A 22668-nucleotide genomic window follows, 5' to 3' on the forward strand; every position below is an offset into this window, starting at 1 on the left:
ATACTCTTGTTCCTGTGTATGTTGCCATACCTTCAAATCTTGTTCCTGTGTATGTTGCCATACCTTCACATCCTCTTCCTGTATATGTTGCGATAGCTTCACATCTTGTTTCTGTGTATGTTGACATACCTCCACATCTTGTTCCTGTATATGTTGACATGCCTACACATCCTGGTCCACGTTTATTTTGACATACATACACATCCATTTCATATAAATAAAAACGAGCGTAATAAATGTACAGGGAAACACATATTGTTTGCATGAAACAATTTAACTTTCGTGGAATTATTACTCTAAGCAACATACATGTTCAATTGAGTTTGAATGTGTTAATCCTCAAACCCCGCGACATTTCAGACGGCCCCTTTTACAGGACCTACCTTTTGTATTTATTGTTAAATTTTTCTTGTCCTGAACATGCATAAAATATTTGTTACTTGACGTTAAACATCCAAGAATCAATCAATCAATCAAACCCAACGAATAAATAATGCTTACAAAAACCAGGAAAATTGCTATCACGAAGAAAAGTACTTCCATACGCAAACAAATACTAAAACAATTTCAAAGGAAAGAGTAATTTCACTCTTTCACATCAACAGTTTATACGATATATATTTAACTCTCTATTACAGGAAGCGAACACACTCCAATCTGCCATATTTGTTTACTACATAGCTATGATAATAGTCCATTGGAATGTAATATTATTGTCTTCATTTCTCACTGCTTTAGAAAAAACAATGTATTTATCGATTAACGTTAAAAATTATTTACAACTCATGGAATACAAAATTTCGGCTTTCGAAATGTTTGTACGCGGGCATATCCATAACAGGTTGTTCTAGAAACAAATATCATGCACACTGAAATCGTCATTAGCCGGATTTAATTCTAAACCATCTTTATTGGGATGTAAAAGTGTTGACCGAAACATATTTTGAATGATGCGCAACGTTTTTTTACATCCAAATAAAACTAAAGAAAGATGATTAAATTCGCATACTTACTACTTGATACTAAAATCTGACTTAAACACTTCAAATTCAATTACGACTTACATAAATTACATAATTAATTGCGCATTATACATTCATAGAAATTATATTAAAAAGGACAATACCTTTCATAAGGAGTGTATTTAAAGATCTTTGTCTTGCTGATAAATTCTGCCGTGTTTCTCTTTATCTATTATAATTTTCAAGACAAGCGGCAAAAACGAAAAAAAGAAGGTTAAAATCATCATACACGGGCGATAAGGAGTCGTTTTACTATTTCAGTAAAACTAGACAATATAATAGGTCTTGGCATTTTAAATTTTTATCACCTGTCAGATTTCCTCCATCTATATATAACGGTTTTCAAAAGTATCGTTAATACTTGTATTTGACCCCTTTGTTCTATTTGCAGTCATATTGGTTGACCGACATGATCATCAGATAGATTTTCTTTCCTAATCTAGATAGCCCAAAGGTTATAATGTCCAACTTTTGTTCAATTTGATCGAGAAGATTAAGAGGAGATAATTTTAAAAATCTTAACAGACGACGATGACGGAGAACAGACGATAAGTGATGACAAAAGCTCACACTGGCCCATTGTGCCGGGTAAGTTAAAATAAAACTCAACTGAATATTAATATATAATCATCTATAATGTAAAATTATATTTTAGTAGCACAAAACCAGAAATGTAAATTTAATTATTCTTTTTTTCATTAAAAACATTATCTTTTAATACGGATGTTTCTACTTCGAACAAACCACACATTTGAACAGGGTGTCTTGTACATAGGGAGGACATTTGAGCGATCCACAGTACGCCTTGACTCCATACAAAAGGTATCCATTATCATCGCGTGAACCAGCCTCCAATACGTCTGGACTACTATCAACACATACATACTGAGACGCACCAGCATGACCATGATGTCCAGACATTAGATTTCCACTATATTCGGTTTTCCAGCCAGAGTAACAATGTGATTTACCGGGAATCATTAATACTGTAGACGCATGGCTTACACGACATACTGCGCATGGTACATCTTTATCTTGTAGGTTACTACCAAAATCATTGGTTTCGTACTCCATTCCGAATACTGTCCCGAAATATGATTCATGACTTACCGGTCCAAGATTAGGGTCATGCGGAACACAAATTGGATTCGTGTTTCGTCCTGAATTAGAGTAATGGCCGCCTGCACCAATACCTGCAAAGTTTTAGTCGTTCGAATCAAATTTTTAAAATAATTGCTTCAAATTGTTCAATTTGTTGTCAATATAAACAGAAAAGAAACAAATGAAACCAAAATATATACTATAAAATGAGAAACGGAATAACTTCACTCAGTCAGTCATACAGTATTTACATGTTTTATGTTGTTCAAATAATTGTATATTTGTACGTTGATATGTAAAATAAGTTACATGTATAACCACAACAAGGCTTATTAATGCCCTCCATAAGGTAAAGAGGTATATGGACATAAAGGTCCTATGCCTAGAATGTAAGAACTTTGTTAATAGTCGTTTAATCGTGTACCTCATATACATATGAATATCGAAATACATTTGGATACTCAAAATATTTTATCATAAGAGGAAGTACAGATTAGGTGGTAGACCAAATCTGTTTCTCCTTATCGTTGAATCTGCTTTCATTCCATATGAACGAATTAACGTTTACATTGTAGAATATTTAATATTGATTGATTAACATTTGTTTGCTTTCCTTTCAGTGGCAAATATTTCAAGAAAATTCAGATCGAGAACCCATTAATAATCAATAAATATGTTCTGCAAAGTGCTCTACTGGTAAGAACACGTGCAAGATGAACTATCTCTTCAAAAGGAGGATATTTTAGATAGGGTCAGACATTTTATCTAAAAGTTTGCAACAGGCAAACTACGGTCCCCACAAAGAATTTTTTGAAAATGTTTTTTTATATAGCGTACAGAGAGTGCAACACTCAAACTTTCTACACTAGGCATTGGACTTAAAATTCAACTTCAGAACAGATACTACATACACCACGCAAAACGGAGGCACCCTTTGCTATGGGTCTACTGGTGGATGGTAGGTGACCATAGTTAACCAATTGAGATGTATATTTAACTGCATGCTTACGTAACTAAGCGTTGATTTGATATTATCAAAATATAAGGGGATGACCATTTTATATTCTGGGAAATTGGAGGGTTTTAGGCCAGGATTATGAAAAAGAATACTCTGGCCAGGTAATAACGGGAAACATGGCCATGCCCAAGACAAATGAATATTCTGTTCAGCGAAATGCAGGACAATGAAGGAAGAAGTTGTTCATTATGAACAAGAATGAATTTTTTTTTAGCACGAAATAAATAATCCTTTAAAGTTTCTAGCAACAGGTGGAAAGGAATATTCCTTTAACATAAAAACGTCCACCCCTCCATAGAAATTCAAATTGTCGTCTCCTAATTATATACAGCATCTTATCGTATTATTTGTTTGAAGGAAGATGTTTTGGTTTGGCTGCTCTTCATGCATATGGAATCTTTGTTGTAGAGCGTGCCTCGTGAAGACGTTTAGTTTGCATGTAAATCATGTATAAACATTACTTTATGCAAAGGAGAAACACTAGTCGGCCTGAATAAAAGCAACAGGAAATGCGTATAAATACAATAATGAACCCACCACTTTGTATAAATAGAAGGCTATGTTGGATATACGTCAATTAAACAGCACCCAATAATACAAACAACCCAATGACATGTGCTTTTCTTTTGTATTTAATCTTACCAGAGTAAACCATTTCGGTTGGATTTGTTGGGCAGTCTTTTCTTCCCCATCTAACGTAAATACTTCCAGATGGATCTATAAAATATACAGATGAACACTATCATAATCTGAGCAGACAGGAGGAACTATTTTTTATTTGGTGTTAGATTATAAAAACAAGAAGACGTGGTATGATTGCCAATGAGACAACTCTCCACAAGAGACCAAATGACACAGAAATTAACAACTATAGGTCACCGTACGGTCTTCAACAATGAACAAAGCCCATACTGCATAGTCAGCTATAAAAGGCCCCGAAATGACAAACGTGAAACAATTCAAACGATAAAACTTACGGCCTATTTTATGTACAAAATAATGAACGAAAAACAAATATGTTATACAGCAACAAACGGTAACCACTGAATTACAGGCTCCTGACTTGGGACAGGCACATACAGAATGTGACGGGGTTAAACCAGTTTGAAGGCGCAAACCCTCCCCCTTAACCTGGGACAGTGCTGTAACAGTACATCATAAGATCAAACTATAACAAATCAGTTGAAAGAGGCGTAACTCACCAGATGTATACAAATAGAAATACATCTTACAAAAAACAGAGTGGACGTGGCAGGGTACTTTTACATCCCCAAAACAAAAAGACACTAAGTACAAATCTGAGAGTACTCACAGTTACTGACAGCTAGTTTAAAGCCAATAACAACTAATAAAAAAAAATCATGCATCTAAGACGAAAATATCAATCAGTACACACCCAACATCCAATGGATTTAGTGAAAAGACGTCATTAACAGTCAGAAAAAAACATGACCTTGTGCAATGCCAAGATACAGGTATCGACAGATTGTAGAGCCGTGAATGTGCATATATATGAAAAAAATAATATTTAGTTTGATATTAATGTACTGATAACAAAATCAATATCAATACCAATAAAACAATATTCAAAGATCTAATTACAGTGTTGAATTGGTAACCTTTTAGAATAAGTTTATTTAAAGGATCGATAAGTTTACATGGATCGTTTGTAAATTTCCTGGCTCGGAAAACAATATCTCCGTAAAGATTAGGATGTGCTATTCCGTTTGAAATAAGTTTTCTACATGTACAACCAAACTTCAAAACAAAATCTTTATATCTATGGGAGAATTTAGTAAAGGTTTTAAGTAATTTGTGGTAACGGAAATATCGTCCCTTTTGTCGTAAAGTTTAACCGTTTCACAGATGATATCGGATATGTTCCTTATGTCCTAACTACAATACCATTCCCTTTTCACGAATGTGACCTACCGAATTAGACTATTTACCGGATTTTTAATAACATAAGCAACACGACGGGTGCCACATGTGGAGCAGGAATTGCTTACCCTTCCGGGGCACCTGAGATCACCCCCAGCTTTTGGTGGGGTTCGTGTTGCTTAGTCTTTAGTTTTCTATGTTGTGTCATCTATACTATTATTTGTCTGTTTGTCTTTTCATTTTTGGCCATGGCGTTGTCAGTTTGTTTTCGATCTATGAGTTTGACTGTCCCTCTGGTATCTTTCGTCCCTCTTTTAGTGTAGAGTTTCCTGTGTAAAACTGAAATATCTTAATCTAGGAAAGGATAGTCATTACCGTTTATATTTGATTTATTTAAAGTTAGTTCCTTTGGGTAAATTTCGGCAGTATATTAAGAAAATTCTTGATTATTTAACGAAAAAATATCAGTAAGTATTTTTGAATTTATCAATTAAATGCAATTTAGACGGGTCTTTAGTGAGTTTGATCATAAACTGTGATTCATAACAGTACAAGAACAAGTCTGCTATTAAAGGTGCGCAATTTGTGCCCATATGAATACCTACAATCTGTCGATAAACTTTATTGGAGAAACGTACATAAATATTATCAAGGAGAAAATTAACAGCTTCAATCATCTCATCACACCTCCATTAAGTATATCTTGCATATTTACCTTTCTCATTAGAGAAGAATAGTTGCAGCAAATATATTTGTATTCGGATTTACCAAACGACCATTTAATTAAATAGGAAAACTTTTGTTTGATAAGATTGTGTGGAAGTGTAGTGTAAAGAGTTAAAAGTCAAAACTGTCAACAGAATCATAAGGAACATAGTCTGTTTGTTTTGAGGACTCCCTCAGACTATAGAATAGATGCTACAAATTAAAAGAAAATGAACAAAGAATGTTGACAAATATAATGCCTATCCATGTTAAAACCAGTATGGAGCATGAAACGGAAGAATTATTTCGATTCATATAGGAAAATGTAGACCTTTTTTTCGTTGAAAGCGAATCTGTAGTACACGTTCGAAAAACAGTCACTTTGATTTGAAGATTGCTTATTATGAAAATGACTCCTTTTCATACGTGTTCTATAGGACCGCTTGGAAAACGAGTTGTAAGTTCGAAAGGTTGTCAACAGACTCAGTCTCCAAAAACAAAAACAAAAACAAAAAATACAGGAATTCTTTGAATTCTTATTGGACCATCATGATTTCGTGGAGTGCATTTGTATTTAACCAGCACTTGAAAATTTGAATTCGCAGGGAGCAAAGTGATTATTCATACAAACCATCAACAAAAACAAAAAGGTAAGTCTTTTTTGAGTTTATACATGTCATAATGTGTATGACTTAATAGAAATATGTAGCATAAAATGTACCGCAGACGAACAGATGTGCGTTATTTATATTTTCGAACATTCCTGTCTTGTGGATAATACGATTAAAGGGGCAGCATAATTATATAAACTACTGTTATTGTAATACCGTATGGATAAAAGCAAGCACATATCAAATTAGAGAAAAAAGGTTAAAATATTAAAGAGTATTTACTAAAAAAAATAATTAACGAACACAAAAAACAGAAATAGTAAAACAAGGGGGTCCATGCCCCAAGAGCCTTTGTTAAAAAGATTTTATTTAATTTCATGACGAGCAAATCCTACAGAAATGTAAATTTTTGACCTATAGTAGGGACTCTGTGGGATTTTTTTTAATGAAAATAATACACTAAAAGGATTTATTATTTGAAATATATATTATTAGGTGGTAGAAATATACTAGGACAAGAGTTTATTTTTATGTTTGACCTTTGACCCCAAGCATCTGCCTTATATTCATGAATATATACCTTTGTCTGCCAACATTCCAATTTACAATAAAATCACACTTAAAAACTTAGTAATTTAACTACCGCAGCACACATCATACACAAAATGAGCAGAAAGGATGCAAAAACTAACTATTTTTATAGCGTATGACCATTGCACGTGAAAATCTTATTTCGCACAGGAAAATACGGGAAACTGTACTAGTTATCACCAAAAATAAAAAAACGAAATTTTCAAATGTTTTGAATTTTTAATTTCCATGTACTTATTATTTGATCATATGATTTACACAAATAGCAGTTTCTTGTTTTAGAAGTGTACTAAGTGTTAAATAAGGCTACCATTGTTGGGTGCACAAGTCGGTTTGTCTAAGGTCCAGAGGGTTAGAACTGACACCCTCCCCTATTTCTACTATTTTGTATTATGATAAAATCAAAGAAAATTAGTTCCATGTGAAAGCCTGTACATCAACTTTAAAGATTTCCAGATTTCAGACAGTAATAATAAATTAAGCATACAAAATCATAACTTGAAGCAAAGCTGCGTGTCTTTCTTTTTAACTCTTTTGAGTTATAATTTGCAGTATTTGCAGTAAATATGAAAAACAAATTATGTGCATAATAAATATGATACGAGCCTGGATTTGTGTTTTTAATTTTTATTTCTAATTTTTTTTGTGGTTACGTTGCTGTCTTGTTACTTTATACATCTCCTTTCATTCATGAGCTAAGATACAAATTTCATTGAGAGTTTGTTTCATGTCCAGTGGCAAATATTTCAAACACATTCAGGATGGGAACAAAATATAAATAGATGTAATAGCGTGGTTCGGTTATAGAAATCGACCGGGGAAAATGAGGGGAATTTCAAGTCACCAGCCGAAAATGTGGGTATAATGGATAAGGCATGAATTTTCTCCCTTGCATCAGGCTACCCACGGACCCATAAAAGAGTTGCTGCAAAAATTCTTAACGTGCAGGGAGGCCCGGAGCGTGGTACTCTCTCTTCATGAGGCTTCAATTCGTTCCTATTCTAACCGGACATGGTTGCGTATTCACACATCCCAAACAACCAAACGGATGCTCCACTTTGCCAACGGTTTTACTTGTGGTCGGAGGAAAACCATATTTCTATACCACCAGTCACCTTTGGGGTTCAAGGATGAAGACATGCTACTGTACATGTCTTGTATGTACAGCAAATGAGAATAACACAGGCCTGTATATACGTAACATATATATGTACAGGCACTCTTTCATACATTCAATTCAAAATATGGACTTAAAATATGAACAGTTTCATTATATGTTATGAATTAATCTAATTTAATATGGCCATGTTCAGATTATATTATGTTGGTATCTTCTTCTGAAAAAATAGAGCTAAATTTCCCTGAATATATTAGACATCCGGACAATTTTTCAAAGAGTCTTCATCATTATCAATATTTAGAGTATGGTATCTTCTTGTGTATACTTTGAAGGTCTAACCACAACATTATGACATTTCTTTAAAAACATATCACCTAATTATAGGTCATAGCTGCAACTTAGGTAGATTGTTACAAGTATGCACATGTACATTTGTACCACAACAATGAAGATGAATAGCATACTTTACCAAAACCAATAAAGAGAATGGAAACGGGGATGGACAAAGAGACATCTATCAGACCAAAGAGCAGAAAAAAGCCGAAGAGTACCATTTCGAATGGGTCTCCAACACAGTTAAAAAATCTCGCACCCGGAGGCGGGCTTTAGCTGGCCCCTCAATAATAATGAATACTAGTTCATCGAAATGGACGCCACACTAACCTCCAAAGTAACGCTCTTTCTTGTATTTCAGATACAAATCATTTTAGTTATTTTAAGGATTCCGCCGTTTTTTGAATCTATCTTCTGAATCGATAAATTCTAGTTCTTTGCTGCAAATCCTCATCTTTAAAGGCATTGACAGTTTGGTTTTAGGTGATAGTTTTCTCGCATTTCTTTGTTTACAGACTTGTAACGTGTGAACCAAAAAGATAATTGATAACTTCATACGAAATTCCAATGATCCATAATTTTGCAGTGTTTGATAGTCCGCGCGAAATGCACTCGTTATTATTCAATTCTATTTTTACGATTATTCATTTACGAAATGAAAAGTAATCAGGTCAGACCGGTTCTGTTTATGCTGCAGTGTAAACGCACTAGATTAAATAAGATCGATCTCGATCGATCTTGCTTGTGCAAATGTAAACGCGAACTGGTCTTTTTAAGATCGATTTAAATAAAGATCAGTTCAATTTGGTACAAGTGTAATATTTTAAAGAAGACGTGTTTCATGTAGTATGTGTTCCGTGACACAAATTCAATGTTGAATCAAATGGTTATTATAGATATTATACTTGTTTCCTTCAAATTTAATCAATACTGAATGGTAATAACTGAGGACAATCAATAACAAGCTTTTATAGCCGACCATAGGGTATGTTTTTTTTCTCATTGTTGAAGGCCGTACGGTTGGCCTATAATTGCTTACATCCACTTCATTTGAACTTTGATGGATAGTTGTCTCTTTGGCAATCATACCACATCTCCTTATTTTTATTTTGTTTGTATCCATATTATTTTAAGATAAAACATGATGTTGTTAATTCTTTTTTGCTTGTTTTGCTTATTTTCATTTTAGTTTTTCGTTAAATCATTTTGACTTTTCTTTTCGTCTTGTTTTATGTTTGATTTTTTTTTTTTTTTTTTTTGGGAAAAAGGGGGGGGGGGGGGGGGGGGGGATGGTTTATATTTTTCAACATTTTTACAAAACCTGGACCATTCTAATTTTTAAAATAGAAAAATTTTACGTCGCTTGTATTGCATATTTTGTTTGAATTCATTTATAATAATATATTTTTTCTTTAAAGGAGCGATGGATCCTTGAAAAATATGTGAACATGGGGTATCTTTTCGGTGGAAAACTCAAAATTTGGTTGATTTTCTTCAAAATTTGACACCTTATTGACGAAATTGGATTAAGATACATACAAAATTTTACTGTTCACAACTTCAGGATGATGCCAGTTCTGCCAACTTTTAATAATGGAAATGCGTGAGATTTGGCTAAAATCGTAAAGATCAAAGAGAAAAAACAATAGATCAAAGGAAAATGCCATCAAATAAGCATGAAAATGCGTGAGTCTCACGTTAAATAAAGTGTGAGACTTGGCAGCCCTGTGATGCATGCAAAATATTGATGTCTGTTTACGTTTCTATAAATAGCGCTAGGTCCCGATAGGATATCAACTTGAATTGTTGCATACGATAGCGAAAAAAAAAAGTTGTGAATAATATTACCGATTTTCACATTGATATGAAATATAGATACAAAAAGGTAAAGTATATAACTATTAGCCTAGTTTGAAGAGCTAAAATTCAAGTTTCCTGTGATATTTTATTTTCAACTGACATCAAATGAAAAAGTTTTTTTTTGTAATTTTTACCAACGTCAATAACACCAATTATGCATTACAGCAGATATGAGTTTATTGACGTGACGTTCCCACAGAGTCCCTACCTACAGCGACGTTCAAAATACAACTGACGTTGGAAATTAAATTGAGACGTCAAGCACGTGCACCCCATATTTTTTTAGATGAGAACATGATTTTGTATTTAAAGTGAAAGAAAATCTAGTGATATTTTTGTTGAAAAGTACCCCTGTTCTAATTTTGAAGAATTTTATCATTTTTCGAATTTTCAAATGACAATGTTTAGAAGTAAGAAAAAAAATATACGAATAGATAAATATATATTAAGTAAATACATGATGAATAAAAACTTACTATTTTGAAAAGTTGTTATTACTGAAGCCTGACTCTGAATCTGTCTATCCTGACCTATGACCTTAGCATTTAGGGTATTAACAGTAGTTTGTAACTGACTCATTGTTGCTTTCAGTAACTGAATATCCCTCTGCATTTGCTTGTTATCAGCATAATCAGGGTCAGTCAATAAAAGTCGCTTCTCGTTGATAATTTGTGATTCTGTGTTGATACATGTAGCAAGCATAAACCACACAAATAAAAAGCTACAATACAATGCCATACTGTAGAAATCTCACAGACAATGTATACTTACAATATACGTGTATATAAATCTGCTGATAAGAACATACGATACGACAAGGTTATGAATATAGGCCTTGTTTTTCAGTTGACCTATTAGTTTTTTTTTAGACAATATTTCGTCAAAATAATCGAACGGCAAAAAAAAATAAAAATAAAAAAATGAATTACAAACAAATCAAAAATAGTAACGATTTCCCGACCTACAGTGTTTTATTAACACTGGCCAATAGGATGTGTCTTTAATCGTTTTACATTTACGAGGTGTACATGCACTGTTTGTCGTGTACAGATTGGCTCGTACTCTGAACCAGTTATTAAAGATAGTCCCAAAAAACATGTTTAACCCCGCCGCATTTTGCGCCTGTCCCAAGTCAGGAGCCTCTGGCCTTTGTTAGTCTTGTATCATTTTTAATTTTAGTTTCTTGTGTATAATTTGGAGTTTAGTATGACGTCCATTATCACTGAACTAGTATACATACTTGTTTAGGGGCCAGCTGAAGGACGATTCCGGGTGCGGGAATTTCTCGCTGCATTTAAGACCCATTGGTGGCCTTCGGCTGTTGTCTGCTCTATGGTCGGGTTGTTGTCTCTTTGACACATTCCCCATTTCCATTCTCAATTTTATTTTTCCCTACTCCTTATATGTAGATGTAGATACATGTACAAGCTCGCCCCCACAATGCGTAAAATTTATCAAAACAAAATATGCGATAAATTTCTGTACTTTTTACTCTACTAAATAAGTAGCCTGGAGAATCTCATTCAAAATTTGTACGATTGCAGAAAATAATTGAATTACATTTTGGATATAGTTTCTAAAACTGTTCGTAAAACCCGTTCGTAAAATAAATCGCAAACAGAGAAAATTTCGTTCCAACAATACAAATATTTTGGACCTAATTACTATTTTAAAAAACAACGGCAGTTATTATCTGTTAACCGAGCTCTGTTCTTTACCTGTTAATAAATTACATCAAATTTTAAAGGATTGCAACACAATCCTAAGTAAGAAATCGTCCAAATTATAATTGCATATTGTTATTCTAAACGATTGCTTACTATCTCCAGCACTTTTTGTATCAAACCACTCATTGCCTACCTGTGAATGAACTGTTGGCAATAGAAACAGTTCAAATTTTAGTTAGTTAAACAATTTGAGGATATGAGCATAATTTGGAAAAACAGGCACGTGCATTGAAATCATCAATCTCCTAGAGGGAATTACAATTGTATTTCTATTAAGCTAGCTTCCAGCCAACCAGTTGAATAGAAAATTAAAAACCTGTTTAAAATGAACCTACTCAAATTCTATGGATCCTTTAGGAAAGACATCTTGGATTTTAGAACTGCATTTAATACCCGACAAAGGACTGCATGCGCCTCTTTTGTTTCAAATAGACATTTAGAGTAGATCTACCTAATTTCAGAACGCTCCAGCCCTATTCATTATTTTTCATCCACAAATCAATCAAATTGATGTCCCATTTGAGCATTATTGTCTAGTTTTTAATTGTCAAAGAAAGGTCTAAAACTGAGCAAAAAATAAAAAAAAAAAAATAACAGACGTGATGAAGCTTACAACGAAGTAACTTAACAAGGGGGATATAAAAGCGATAATGAGATAGACAAATAAAAGGCGAAAGGAGTGTGTTTGTAATCGGGGAAGGTGGTTGGAGGTGGCTTCAGACAAAACCAATACGTTACGTATCAATACATAAACCAGGAAAACTCAGGAAAACGTAAGAACAACAGTAAATGTACCTGCAGTTCCGGTATACTCTGACACATACAAGCGATACAAATGTCTTTCGTCAGCAATGGATACATAAGAGTAGTTTGCTGTTCGCGTCGCACCTTCAAAGTCTTCTAACAACCACCATTTCGTGTGCACTTGATAGTGATATAAAATGGATGTTGTCATTACCTGTTTATATCAAATTTAAAGCTAGTTATATGTCTATTGCCCAACTTTCATTTTCATAACTCTTGTTTAGTATATTAATAATTGTATGCTGTTTTTATGTTTATGTTTTTTTTTTCGTCAAACAGAAACTAGCCAACATGTCTTACCCCGTTTAAATGTGTTAGTTGGTTGCTGTCTGTTTGAAATAAGCCATATATCGTTTTTATCAACATCAAGCTAAATTCATTTGATGGAGATCTGAACGCCTCAATTATGGATATATATCTTTCAAATTTGTGCTCGACTCAAAATGTTAAACATCTTATTTCATTCGTGCTCTGCTACCTCAATTGATACATAAAATTTGATAACAGTTCATAAACTTGGTCATTGTCGTGGCTATTATTAAGTAAAACTTTGCCTGATTGAAATTTTAAGAAATATATCTTAGGAATCATGCCAGTATTGAAGCAATGACAACACAGTTGATGATACTGTTGAGGAATAGCAGTCAAACAGCTTAAAAAGGAAACAATGTTGCATACATTTTAGTGTGTCTGATGCACTTTTCCATTTACCTTTATCAGGAACGTACTAAAAAATGTGATATGTTGAATGAACAAAAGGGACCAAATAGAAGAATAGTCAAATCCAACAATGACCAACTTTCCCTGCTAGGGTAAAAAATCTAGGTTCTAAAAAAATGTATATCAGTCAAGAGATTTCAAGATCAATTTGTTATTAATCATGTATGTACCAAGCTGATGATTCCATCGGGGATTAGCAGCGGTACACACTATTGCTAAAAAGTTATGAAAAAAAGAAAGTTCCAATTGATTCGGTATGAAGATTTAAATTTACAATATGTAAAAAGAAATTTTGCAGTTTATTATAAGTAACACGATATGGTGAGACTGCCAATGAGACAATTATCCACCGCAGAATAAAGGAAAAAAGGAAAATATAGGTTACCGTATTGCCTGCCGCAATGAGCTTACCCTATTCCGTAGTGTAAGCGATGACCGGATCCTAGATGAGAAAATACGTACAGGTACATACTAATATGTTTTTTTTATTTTCTTTATTTTCTGTTTTTGGTTAATATTATACCGTATTTGCTGTAGGCGTCTTTTGTAACTTACTTAACATCTTTCATTCACTTCATTTTGGAATGCTTAAGATATTTACAGTAAAGGAAAAATAGAGCAAATAAGAATCAATCAATTGTAATGATAATAGAAAAAGTTATACTCCGTAAATTATTTGGGAATTTAAATTTGTGTACACTGTTCAACTGTTTTAAGATATCGTCTGTCAGTAAGACCAATTGACAGTGTACACACAGATCTTCACAAATATTATGTAAATACAACTGTTCCAGTTTTGAAACTGGTGGAATCACTTGTTTCATCTGTTAAACTTTTTGAGGATAATTTTTTATCAGAAATAGTTTTGATCTGGCAGAACCATCATGAAAGGAAGATGTAAGAAATAGTATCATCAGATAAACTGAAATTACTTGTCAGAATTATCGGAGAGAAATATTCAATGTGATGATATGTACTTAGTTTAAACCTGTTTAGACGTGAACATACCTAACCAGTTTTCGGTAGAAGCTGATCCAAATCCTTTCTTGTAAGCCTGCCAGCTTCTATAAAAGTCTACCAAAACATTCATTCGTCTTTGTATTACCTATACAAATGTATAAAAAAACATTTGATTGATGATATTAATTGTAAAAAACTTGCAATCTGATTTTTGTCCACCATACCACCATACTTGTGTTTCTAGAATGACCTCCTAAAAGGCACGCTCGAGGTCGAATTACTCGTGCTGAAGGCCGAAATGGACGTAGTTGTCAGTTTAAATATTTGGGGTGAATATATATGCAGACATGCCGGGTTTTATTTGGAAATCTCATTGCTAGGTTTGTTCTTACATGAGTAACACGACTGATGCAACTAGTGGAGCAGGATCTGATTACCCCTCCGGAGAATCTGCTATCACCCTCGGTATTTGGGGAGGGGTCGTGTTGCTTAGTCTTTAGTGTTCTATGTTGTGTTTTGTATACTGTTGTTTTTATTTTGGTCTTTTTTTCGTTTTTTTTTGCCATGGCGTTGTCAGTTTATTTTCGACTCATCAGTGTGAATGTCCATTTGGTATCTTTTGCCTTTCTTTCTTAACTTCTAATGTAATGAATGCATTGGGGTTTTGTTAGACCTTATAAATATTGTAATTATAGACGTAATATTGTTTGATAATTTTATTAAGACTATGTCTTTCACAGATTTTCATAATTATTACTAAACTTATTAAATAAGTGCATCGAACAAAATGATAACAATTTGCTGTGATATCGATTTTACAATAATTTATAGTTCCGGGTAGCGAATAATTTAGATTAATCTTTTGAGATCCATTTGTATATTGTAGATATTTGCTTATTCGGTGACACCAGGATAACCGATACTTGAACTTCCGTTAGAGAATATCATATTGTGTGACGCAAGCTGGGTCATAATCATGATCTCTTTGCATGTCGTCTACAGTTTGATTAAAACCCAAGAAAATATACAACCTGTATCTCTGGAAAGAAAAAAATATAAGGAGCAGTCGGATCAATCAAAAATACATAGAAAATATTCTACAAACTATTAAATGTCAATGAAGATTAACTGTAAGATATATAAAAAAGGCTTTCGGCATTCAAGTATTAAGAAATTAAATACAGATAATACTTCTTGTTACCATGCACGTCGTTGAATTAGAAAGATTTAATTTTGGAGAAGAATTCCTGTCGATGCTTCTATGATTTGGATTTGGCTTTAACTCTCAATAGGTAAAGTACAAAGAAAATACGACGACGAAAATACATTCTATTGGTCGATTTGTTCATCGTCTGTCTTGTCTAAGATTATTAGAAATGAAAGACTCTTTTGTTGGCAAGCTAACATACCACCCCAGAGTCTCTGCTCTAACTAGAAAAAGAAGAGTTTGCAGTTACCCCAATAGCATAGATTTTTTTGTTTGATTTAAGGAATTATTCTTTTTTTATATGATTTCAAAGAGTAACATGTTCTTACACAAACTTAATATGAATACGTTAATTTAGACATGCGTCGATGGCGGTTATATACTTAACAGATGTTGGTACCGTCCATAGTCCGCTCCTGTCTAATATACAGTACACTGGTATTGGTTTGAATGGACCTGATGGGTATATCGTAAAGACTCCGTTGGCGTTTATGTTCTTTATTTTTGAACATTCAGTTGGAAACATGTCTTAACTTCCTCCTGTAAAAGAAAAGTAATGATCACAGGGGTTCAAGTGAGGCGGGATTGAAGCTCATCAAACTGGTATTGACAAATGATTCATCCCTGAAAATGAACCTTTCCATTTGACAATAACGCAGTAAATCAAGTACGAGTAGAGCCATTGCTTGTTCCCTAAAATTCAAAAACAAAATATTGTCTTAATTTGTTACTTTTATTATAGTTTTGACATTGTCGTCAACACATATCATATATGATGTCATTGTCACGTCATGTAAAAGTCAAACATACTAAGCATATATTATCAATATTTTATCTAGGGGGAAGGGGGGGGGGGGTTATTTTCAACTTGGTTAATACTAAAAAGCTATTTTGCAGTTTTTGCAAATATTTTACAGAATACTCCTAGTATGAAGGTTGAAAGCTTATATGTAAAACATAACTAAAAAAATAATACTCATATTATATAGAATAATTTTCTGTAAGCTACTGAAATTTTCAGTCATTCGTCGACTTACGCTGTGTATTACGTTTTATTTTCGCCAATCTCACTTTCCTTTTTACGCAATTGTTATACATGTATACACAAACTTTTGCACAGCTTTTTATGAATTTAAGTTTCCAAAGCTCTGTGTTTTAATGTCAACTGTTAGCAGGTGTCTTTATTGGAGCTTGAATTTCTGACCCTTTTGTAGCACCAGAGTTCACTTCACCCGGGTTTTAAACATATGTTGCCCAAATTTTCAGTTTTCTATGAAGTGTTTTATATGATTTTCTCCTTTTCATTTGTTTTTTCTCATAGTTTGTCTCTTTTAATTTCTACATATGGTTTATGATTTAGCACCTTGGTGTATCATCCCTCTTAAACACACATTATTGAAATCTTTCTTTTTCATTTTCGTGACATCGTAAACATTATTAAAGTTCTCTATGTGTAAAACCGTTATTAAATGCAATGAAATCTAGTAGAAGACATAATATAAGCACTAATTTGAGGCAACAGTTGTTTAACGATGATTTGATTTAATAAACCCATTCAGATGTTACAAGACAAAATTAGAAACTGATGAAGTTGCATGAACTCAATTGTAGCGAAACCGAATGTGTCTACATAGTAAGCGTCTCCTGCTATGCATGAAGCAACCGCCATGCAAATCCGCACTCAGTCAAAATGTCACAATCAGGAAAAGGACACAATCGTTACATTGACAGATAAACTATTTTTCTTACATGTCGTAATGGCCGAAAATAAATCGCTATTAAGTGAAGACATCGACACATCGTATCGGTCAACCTTTTCGTGATGGTAACATAAAACGTATGGAGTGTTGATTTCAGTCGTGTTTCCTCATATCTCATTTGTAGCTTTTTTTTGTTTCAGGAGCCTTTCTCTGGTATTGATGATCTATATTGTTATCATTCACGGGCTTAATGTATTAAATGAAATATGTAATTACAATAAAAAAGGAATGTCTCTGCTGAGAAATGCTGTCGTATCAGGTGTGCGATAATAAATAGTCTTTAATTTTTTCATTGTGATTACCCTTCGTAATTTTTTTGCAGTCGCATCTTTGCAAGTGGTAGGAACTTCACAATAATAAATATATGCATAAATTTCTATATTGTCAATGATTTCTTAAATCCTTTTTTCCATAAAATAATTTTCAAAATGAATGATACTGATAGGATGATATGTCGTACATGTGCTACACACTAGGGAGTACAAACTTGAACATGTTACCTCCATTATTATCATGGTCGCAAACTAAGTCTATATTACATATATTTGTATTGTTGCAACAGTTTTGACATACAATGTGATGACCTTCGTCTGTTTTACCAACAGGGACAAACCACTTCCTCCCGGACATAACTAAACATTTAGCATTGTAGTAAAAGAAAACAACAACAAAATTAAAATTTGTCATGAATCATGTTATTGCAGTTATACATCAACAATTCAAAACTGTCCGAAAACACAGTACACAAAACTTGAAAAGAAGATTAGTATAACTATTCACATGTTTAGATAGTGATACATCATTCACTCTCAACTCTTTTGGAAGAAACCGCCTCTGTGGTCTCGTGATAGCGTGTTCGCCCCGAGTTCGGGAAGTCTTGGGTACGAACCCGGGCAAGGTCAATGATTTAAAGTTGATATGTTGGTGCTTCTTCTCTAAGCACGGGGAATTAGGCAGCAGAAAAGCAAAGACAGTGGTTGTTATGTAATTTCAGCTTGAAAAAAATTGATACGTGTAAACAAATGTTATATGTATCTTGAATGCAAATTGAAAAAAAAAAATTGTTTTGCAACCTTTAGCTAATCTTTCAATTGAACATATATGTATCTTAATTTTCATAAAGGTAGAATGTGATATTGGTCGTTGGATATTTGATAGTTTCTGGTTAAACTATTTGCAACATGTACGGAGTATATATCTCCCAGTTGATACTATATTCCAGGACTTGTATTTCTTATCATGATTTCCTTGATAGAGGGTTGTTGCTTACAAGGAAGCTATTAAACCAACAGTTCCAATTGGTGAAGTTGAAATCATCCCTCCGTAAATGTTTCGTACGCCGTCACGAGTTGGTTAACCGTTAGAATATCGGTTTCACAGATGACGACGGATATGTTCCAATTGTCACAACTACAATCTCGTCCCCTTTCCTCTAATTAGCATCTTCGATTCTTTTATAACTATACAAACGTATTTCTATCAGTAGAAAATGACAAAAACACAAATAATTGATTAAGCTTATTTTTGTTTTCTTTATTTAACTGCATTGTTGAACTTATTTTTATAGCATATGTTAACAAACCTCGTCAAGGTGACATGTTATTGTCTCTCTACACATGAAAGGGTTAGCTATACCGTTACATGACAGACACTGTTGTCCACAATCTATATTAATATAAACAAAATATCATTGTTGTTCAAATTTTAAACAAGTATATTCAAGAGAGACATTGTTGTCCACAATCTAGATCAATATAAACAAGACATAAATTGTTGTCCCTAATCTAGATTTTTTTGTAAAACTTTTCCAAAAAGACACAATTCTTGTACAATAACTGTATTAAATGAAATATGTAATTACAATAAAAAAGGAATGTCTCTGCTGAGAAATGCTGTCGTATCAGGTGTGCGATAATAAATAGTCTTTAATTTTTTCATTGTGATTACCCTTCGTAATTTTTTTGCAGTCGCATCTTTGCAAGTGGTAGGAACTTCACAATAATAAATATATGCATAAATTTCTATATTGTCAATGATTTCTTAAATCCTTTTTTCCATAAAATAATTTTCAAAATGAATGATACTGATAGGATGATATGTCGTACATGTGCTACACACTAGGGAGTACAAACTTGAACATGTTACCTCCATTATTATCATGGTCGCAAACTAAGTCTATATTACATATATTTGTATTGTTGCAACAGTTTTGACATACAATGTGATGACCTTCGTCTGTTTTACCAACAGGGGCAAACCACTTCCTCCCGGACATAACTAAACATTTAGCATTGTAGTAAAAGAAAACAACAACAAAATTAAAATTTGTCATGAATCATGTTATTGCAGTTATACATCAACAATTCAAAACTGTCCGAAAACACAGTACACAAAACTTGAAAAGAAGATTAGTATAACTATTCACATGTTTAGATAGTGATACATCATTCACTCTCAACTCTTTTGGAAAAAACCGCCTCTGTGGTCTCGTGATAGCGTGTTCGCCCCGAGTTCGGGAAGTCTTGGGTACGAACCCGGGCAAGGTCAATGATTTAAAGTTGATATGTTGGTGCTTCTTCTCTAAGCACGGGGAATTAGGCAGCAGAAAAGCAAAGACAGTGGTTGTTATGTAATTTCAGCTTGAAAAAAATTGATACGTGTAAACAAATGTTATATGTATCTTGAATGAAAATTGAAAAAAAAAAAAAAAAAAAAAATTGTTTTGCAACCTTTAGCTAATCTTTCAATTGTACATATATGTATCTTAATTTTCATAAAGGTAGAATGTGATATTGGTCGTTGGATATTTGATAGTTTCTGGTTAAACTATTTGCAACATGTACGGAGTATATATCTCCCAGTTGATACTATATTCCAGGACTTGTATTTCTTATCATGATTTCCTTGATAGAGGGTTGTTGCTTACAAGGAAGCTATTAAACCAACAGTTCCAATTGGTGAAGTTGAAATCATCCCTCCGTAAATGTTTCGTACGCCGTCACGAGTTGGTTAACCGTTATAGAATATCGGTTTCACAGATGACGACGGATATGTTCCAATTGTCACAACTACAATCTCGTCCCCTTTCCTCTAATGTGACCTAGACATATTACCGGGTTAGTACTTACATGAGCAACACGATTGGTGCCACATGTGGAGCAGGATCATATATAATATGTTATGCTTTCAATCGCGATAAGTGTAAAAGAGGGGCGGAAGATACCAAAGAGACATTTAAACTCATAAGTAGAAAATAAACTGACAACGCCATGGCTAAAAAACACAAAACACAACATAGAAAACTAAAGACTGAGCAACACGAATCCCACCAAAAACTGGGAGTAATCTCAGGTAATCCAAAAGAGTAAGCAGATCCTGCTCCACATGTGGCACCAATCGTGTTGCTCATGTAAGTACTAACCCGGTAATATGTCTAGGTCTGCTTACTCTTTTGGATTACCTGAGATTACCCCCAGTTTTTGGTGGGATTCGTGTTGCTCAGTCTTTAGTTTTCTATGTTGTGTTTTGTGTACTGTTGTTTGTCTCTATCTTTTTTAGTCATGGCGTTGTCAGTTTATTTTCTACTTATGAGTTTAAATGTCCCTTTGGTATCTTCCGCCCCTCTTTTACACTTATCGCGATTGAAAGCATAACATATTGTATAGACACCTGTCCGTTTTTGAAGACAGTATGATGGCTTGTTGGTATCATCTGGTTACTTAAGTCGTCAGATTTAATTTTTTTGATTTTGCGGTACACCTCAGAACCGACAGTATCTGTATGTATTTTTGTAGATTGTAAAATCGCTTTAAGAAATACAAATGTCACAGTGTAATTCAAAGTCAAATTTGACCAATTTTCTTTTTTATTTGTCTTTGTTTGAATATACTAACTTCTGGATAGATACAATCAAAGTCAAAGTGGTTGATATTGTTTTCTGTGGTGTAATTGTGCATAAAACAAACCTGTACAAATACATTATAATTCACTTTAAAATTCATAATATTCGTTAATTCATAAACTTTTTTTTTTTTTAATGATTTAAAATGCAAACAAATTGCATTGATTTTTTTATGGCATCCTCAATAATTTGGCAGGCCTAATTCTAAAGTATTTTAAAAGGACTCATTCACAAAAGCAAAAATCAGTACAATTTAGTACTAATACTGCTCATTTCAGACGTTTTAAAATTTATATTGTTAATAGTACCATTAAATGAAACTAGAATCAATCAATCAATTAATCACAAAATCGATAATTAGCATCTTCGATTCTTTTATAACTATACAAACGTATTTCTATCAGTAGAAAATGACAAAAACACAAATAATTGATTAAGCTTATTTTTGTTTTCTTTATTTAACTGCATTGTTGAACTTATTTTTAAAGCATATGTTAACAAACCTCGTCAAGGTGACATGTTATTGTCTCTCTACACATGAAAGGGTTAGCTATACCGTTACATGACAGACACTGTTGTCCACAATCTATATTAATATAAACAAAATATCATTGTTGTTCAAATTTTAAGCAAGTATATTCAAGAGAGACATTGTTGTCCACAATCTAGATCAATATAAACAAGACATAAATTGTTGTCCCTAATCTAGATTTTTTTGTAAAACTTTTCCAAAAAGACACAATTCTTGTACAATAACTGTATCAGAAATCAAGTTAAATAATAACCAAGTAATGTTTGGTTCTTGGACTTTACTTTCCAACTTATTTCCAATAGTGTCAGGATTTTTTCTAGACCTTGATATCATCAAGAATACATTGATCTGAAAATGCATTTATATCTGAAATTTCATGTGACTGAGTTTCATCGGTATCTTTGAATTATGAAAATATAAGTGTTGCAGTCCGAGTATTAAAATCGCAAAGTAAACAGATATAAGCACTATTCTAACTAAAATTTTGTAACAAAAACTATATCGCATGAATAAGTTGTATTTTTCAACAAGTAAATAAGTAATGCCAAGAATACTATTTTCCTGCCCTTCAAAAACATCCTGTTTGACAGAAAACAAGACAACAAATGGACAAACTGTTTCTATTACAGTGTTGAAACGTTCATAATAATGTTTATAACTTAGAGCTATACTACAAAATTTCCCCGACCTTCATCCTGGAAGACTTCTATTACAGGACCTTCATTTTGTATTTTTTGTTGATTTGTTCCGGTCCATACATGTTACATACATGTAAATTGATAATTAGTGTTTAAAAGATGCACCGTTTAAATAAT

At 33.2% G+C, this 22668-nt stretch overlaps 1 protein-coding gene across 1 annotated transcript; it reads right to left on the reverse strand.

Annotated features, from left to right (window-relative positions):
* Positions 1 to 1751: 1751 nt before the first annotated feature.
* Positions 1752 to 4368, reverse strand: LOC127721068 (short-chain collagen C4-like). The gene is made up of 3 exons (XM_052227752.1): positions 4344 to 4368; positions 3784 to 3858; positions 1752 to 2104 (listed from the first exon to the last, which is right to left on the reverse strand). Exons 1-3 carry the CDS (start codon positions 4366 to 4368, stop codon positions 1752 to 1754), a joined length of 453 nt encoding a protein of 150 aa, XP_052083712.1.
* Between the last annotated feature and the right edge of the window lie 18300 nt (positions 4369 to 22668).

The sequence above is a fragment of the Mytilus californianus genome, unplaced genomic scaffold (genome assembly GCF_021869535.1).
Source record: "Mytilus californianus isolate M0D057914Y unplaced genomic scaffold, xbMytCali1.0.p SCAF_12, whole genome shotgun sequence".
Classification (NCBI taxonomy): domain Eukaryota; kingdom Metazoa; phylum Mollusca; class Bivalvia; order Mytilida; family Mytilidae; genus Mytilus; species Mytilus californianus.

What these genes read in the sequence shown, in the direction of transcription:
- LOC127721068 (XM_052227752.1), bottom strand. Translation starts at nt 4,368, where the DNA reads ATGTATTTCTATTTGTATACATCTG. An exon ending in TTTCTATTTGTATACATCTG is followed by an intron (nt 3,859 to 4,343) that starts GTGAGTTACGCC and finishes TATATTTTATAG; the next exon opens with ATCCATCTGGAAGTATTTAC. An exon ending in AACCGAAATGGTTTACTCTG is followed by an intron (nt 2,105 to 3,783) that starts GTAAGATTAAAT and finishes ATTTCGGGACAG; the next exon opens with TATTCGGAATGGAGTACGAA.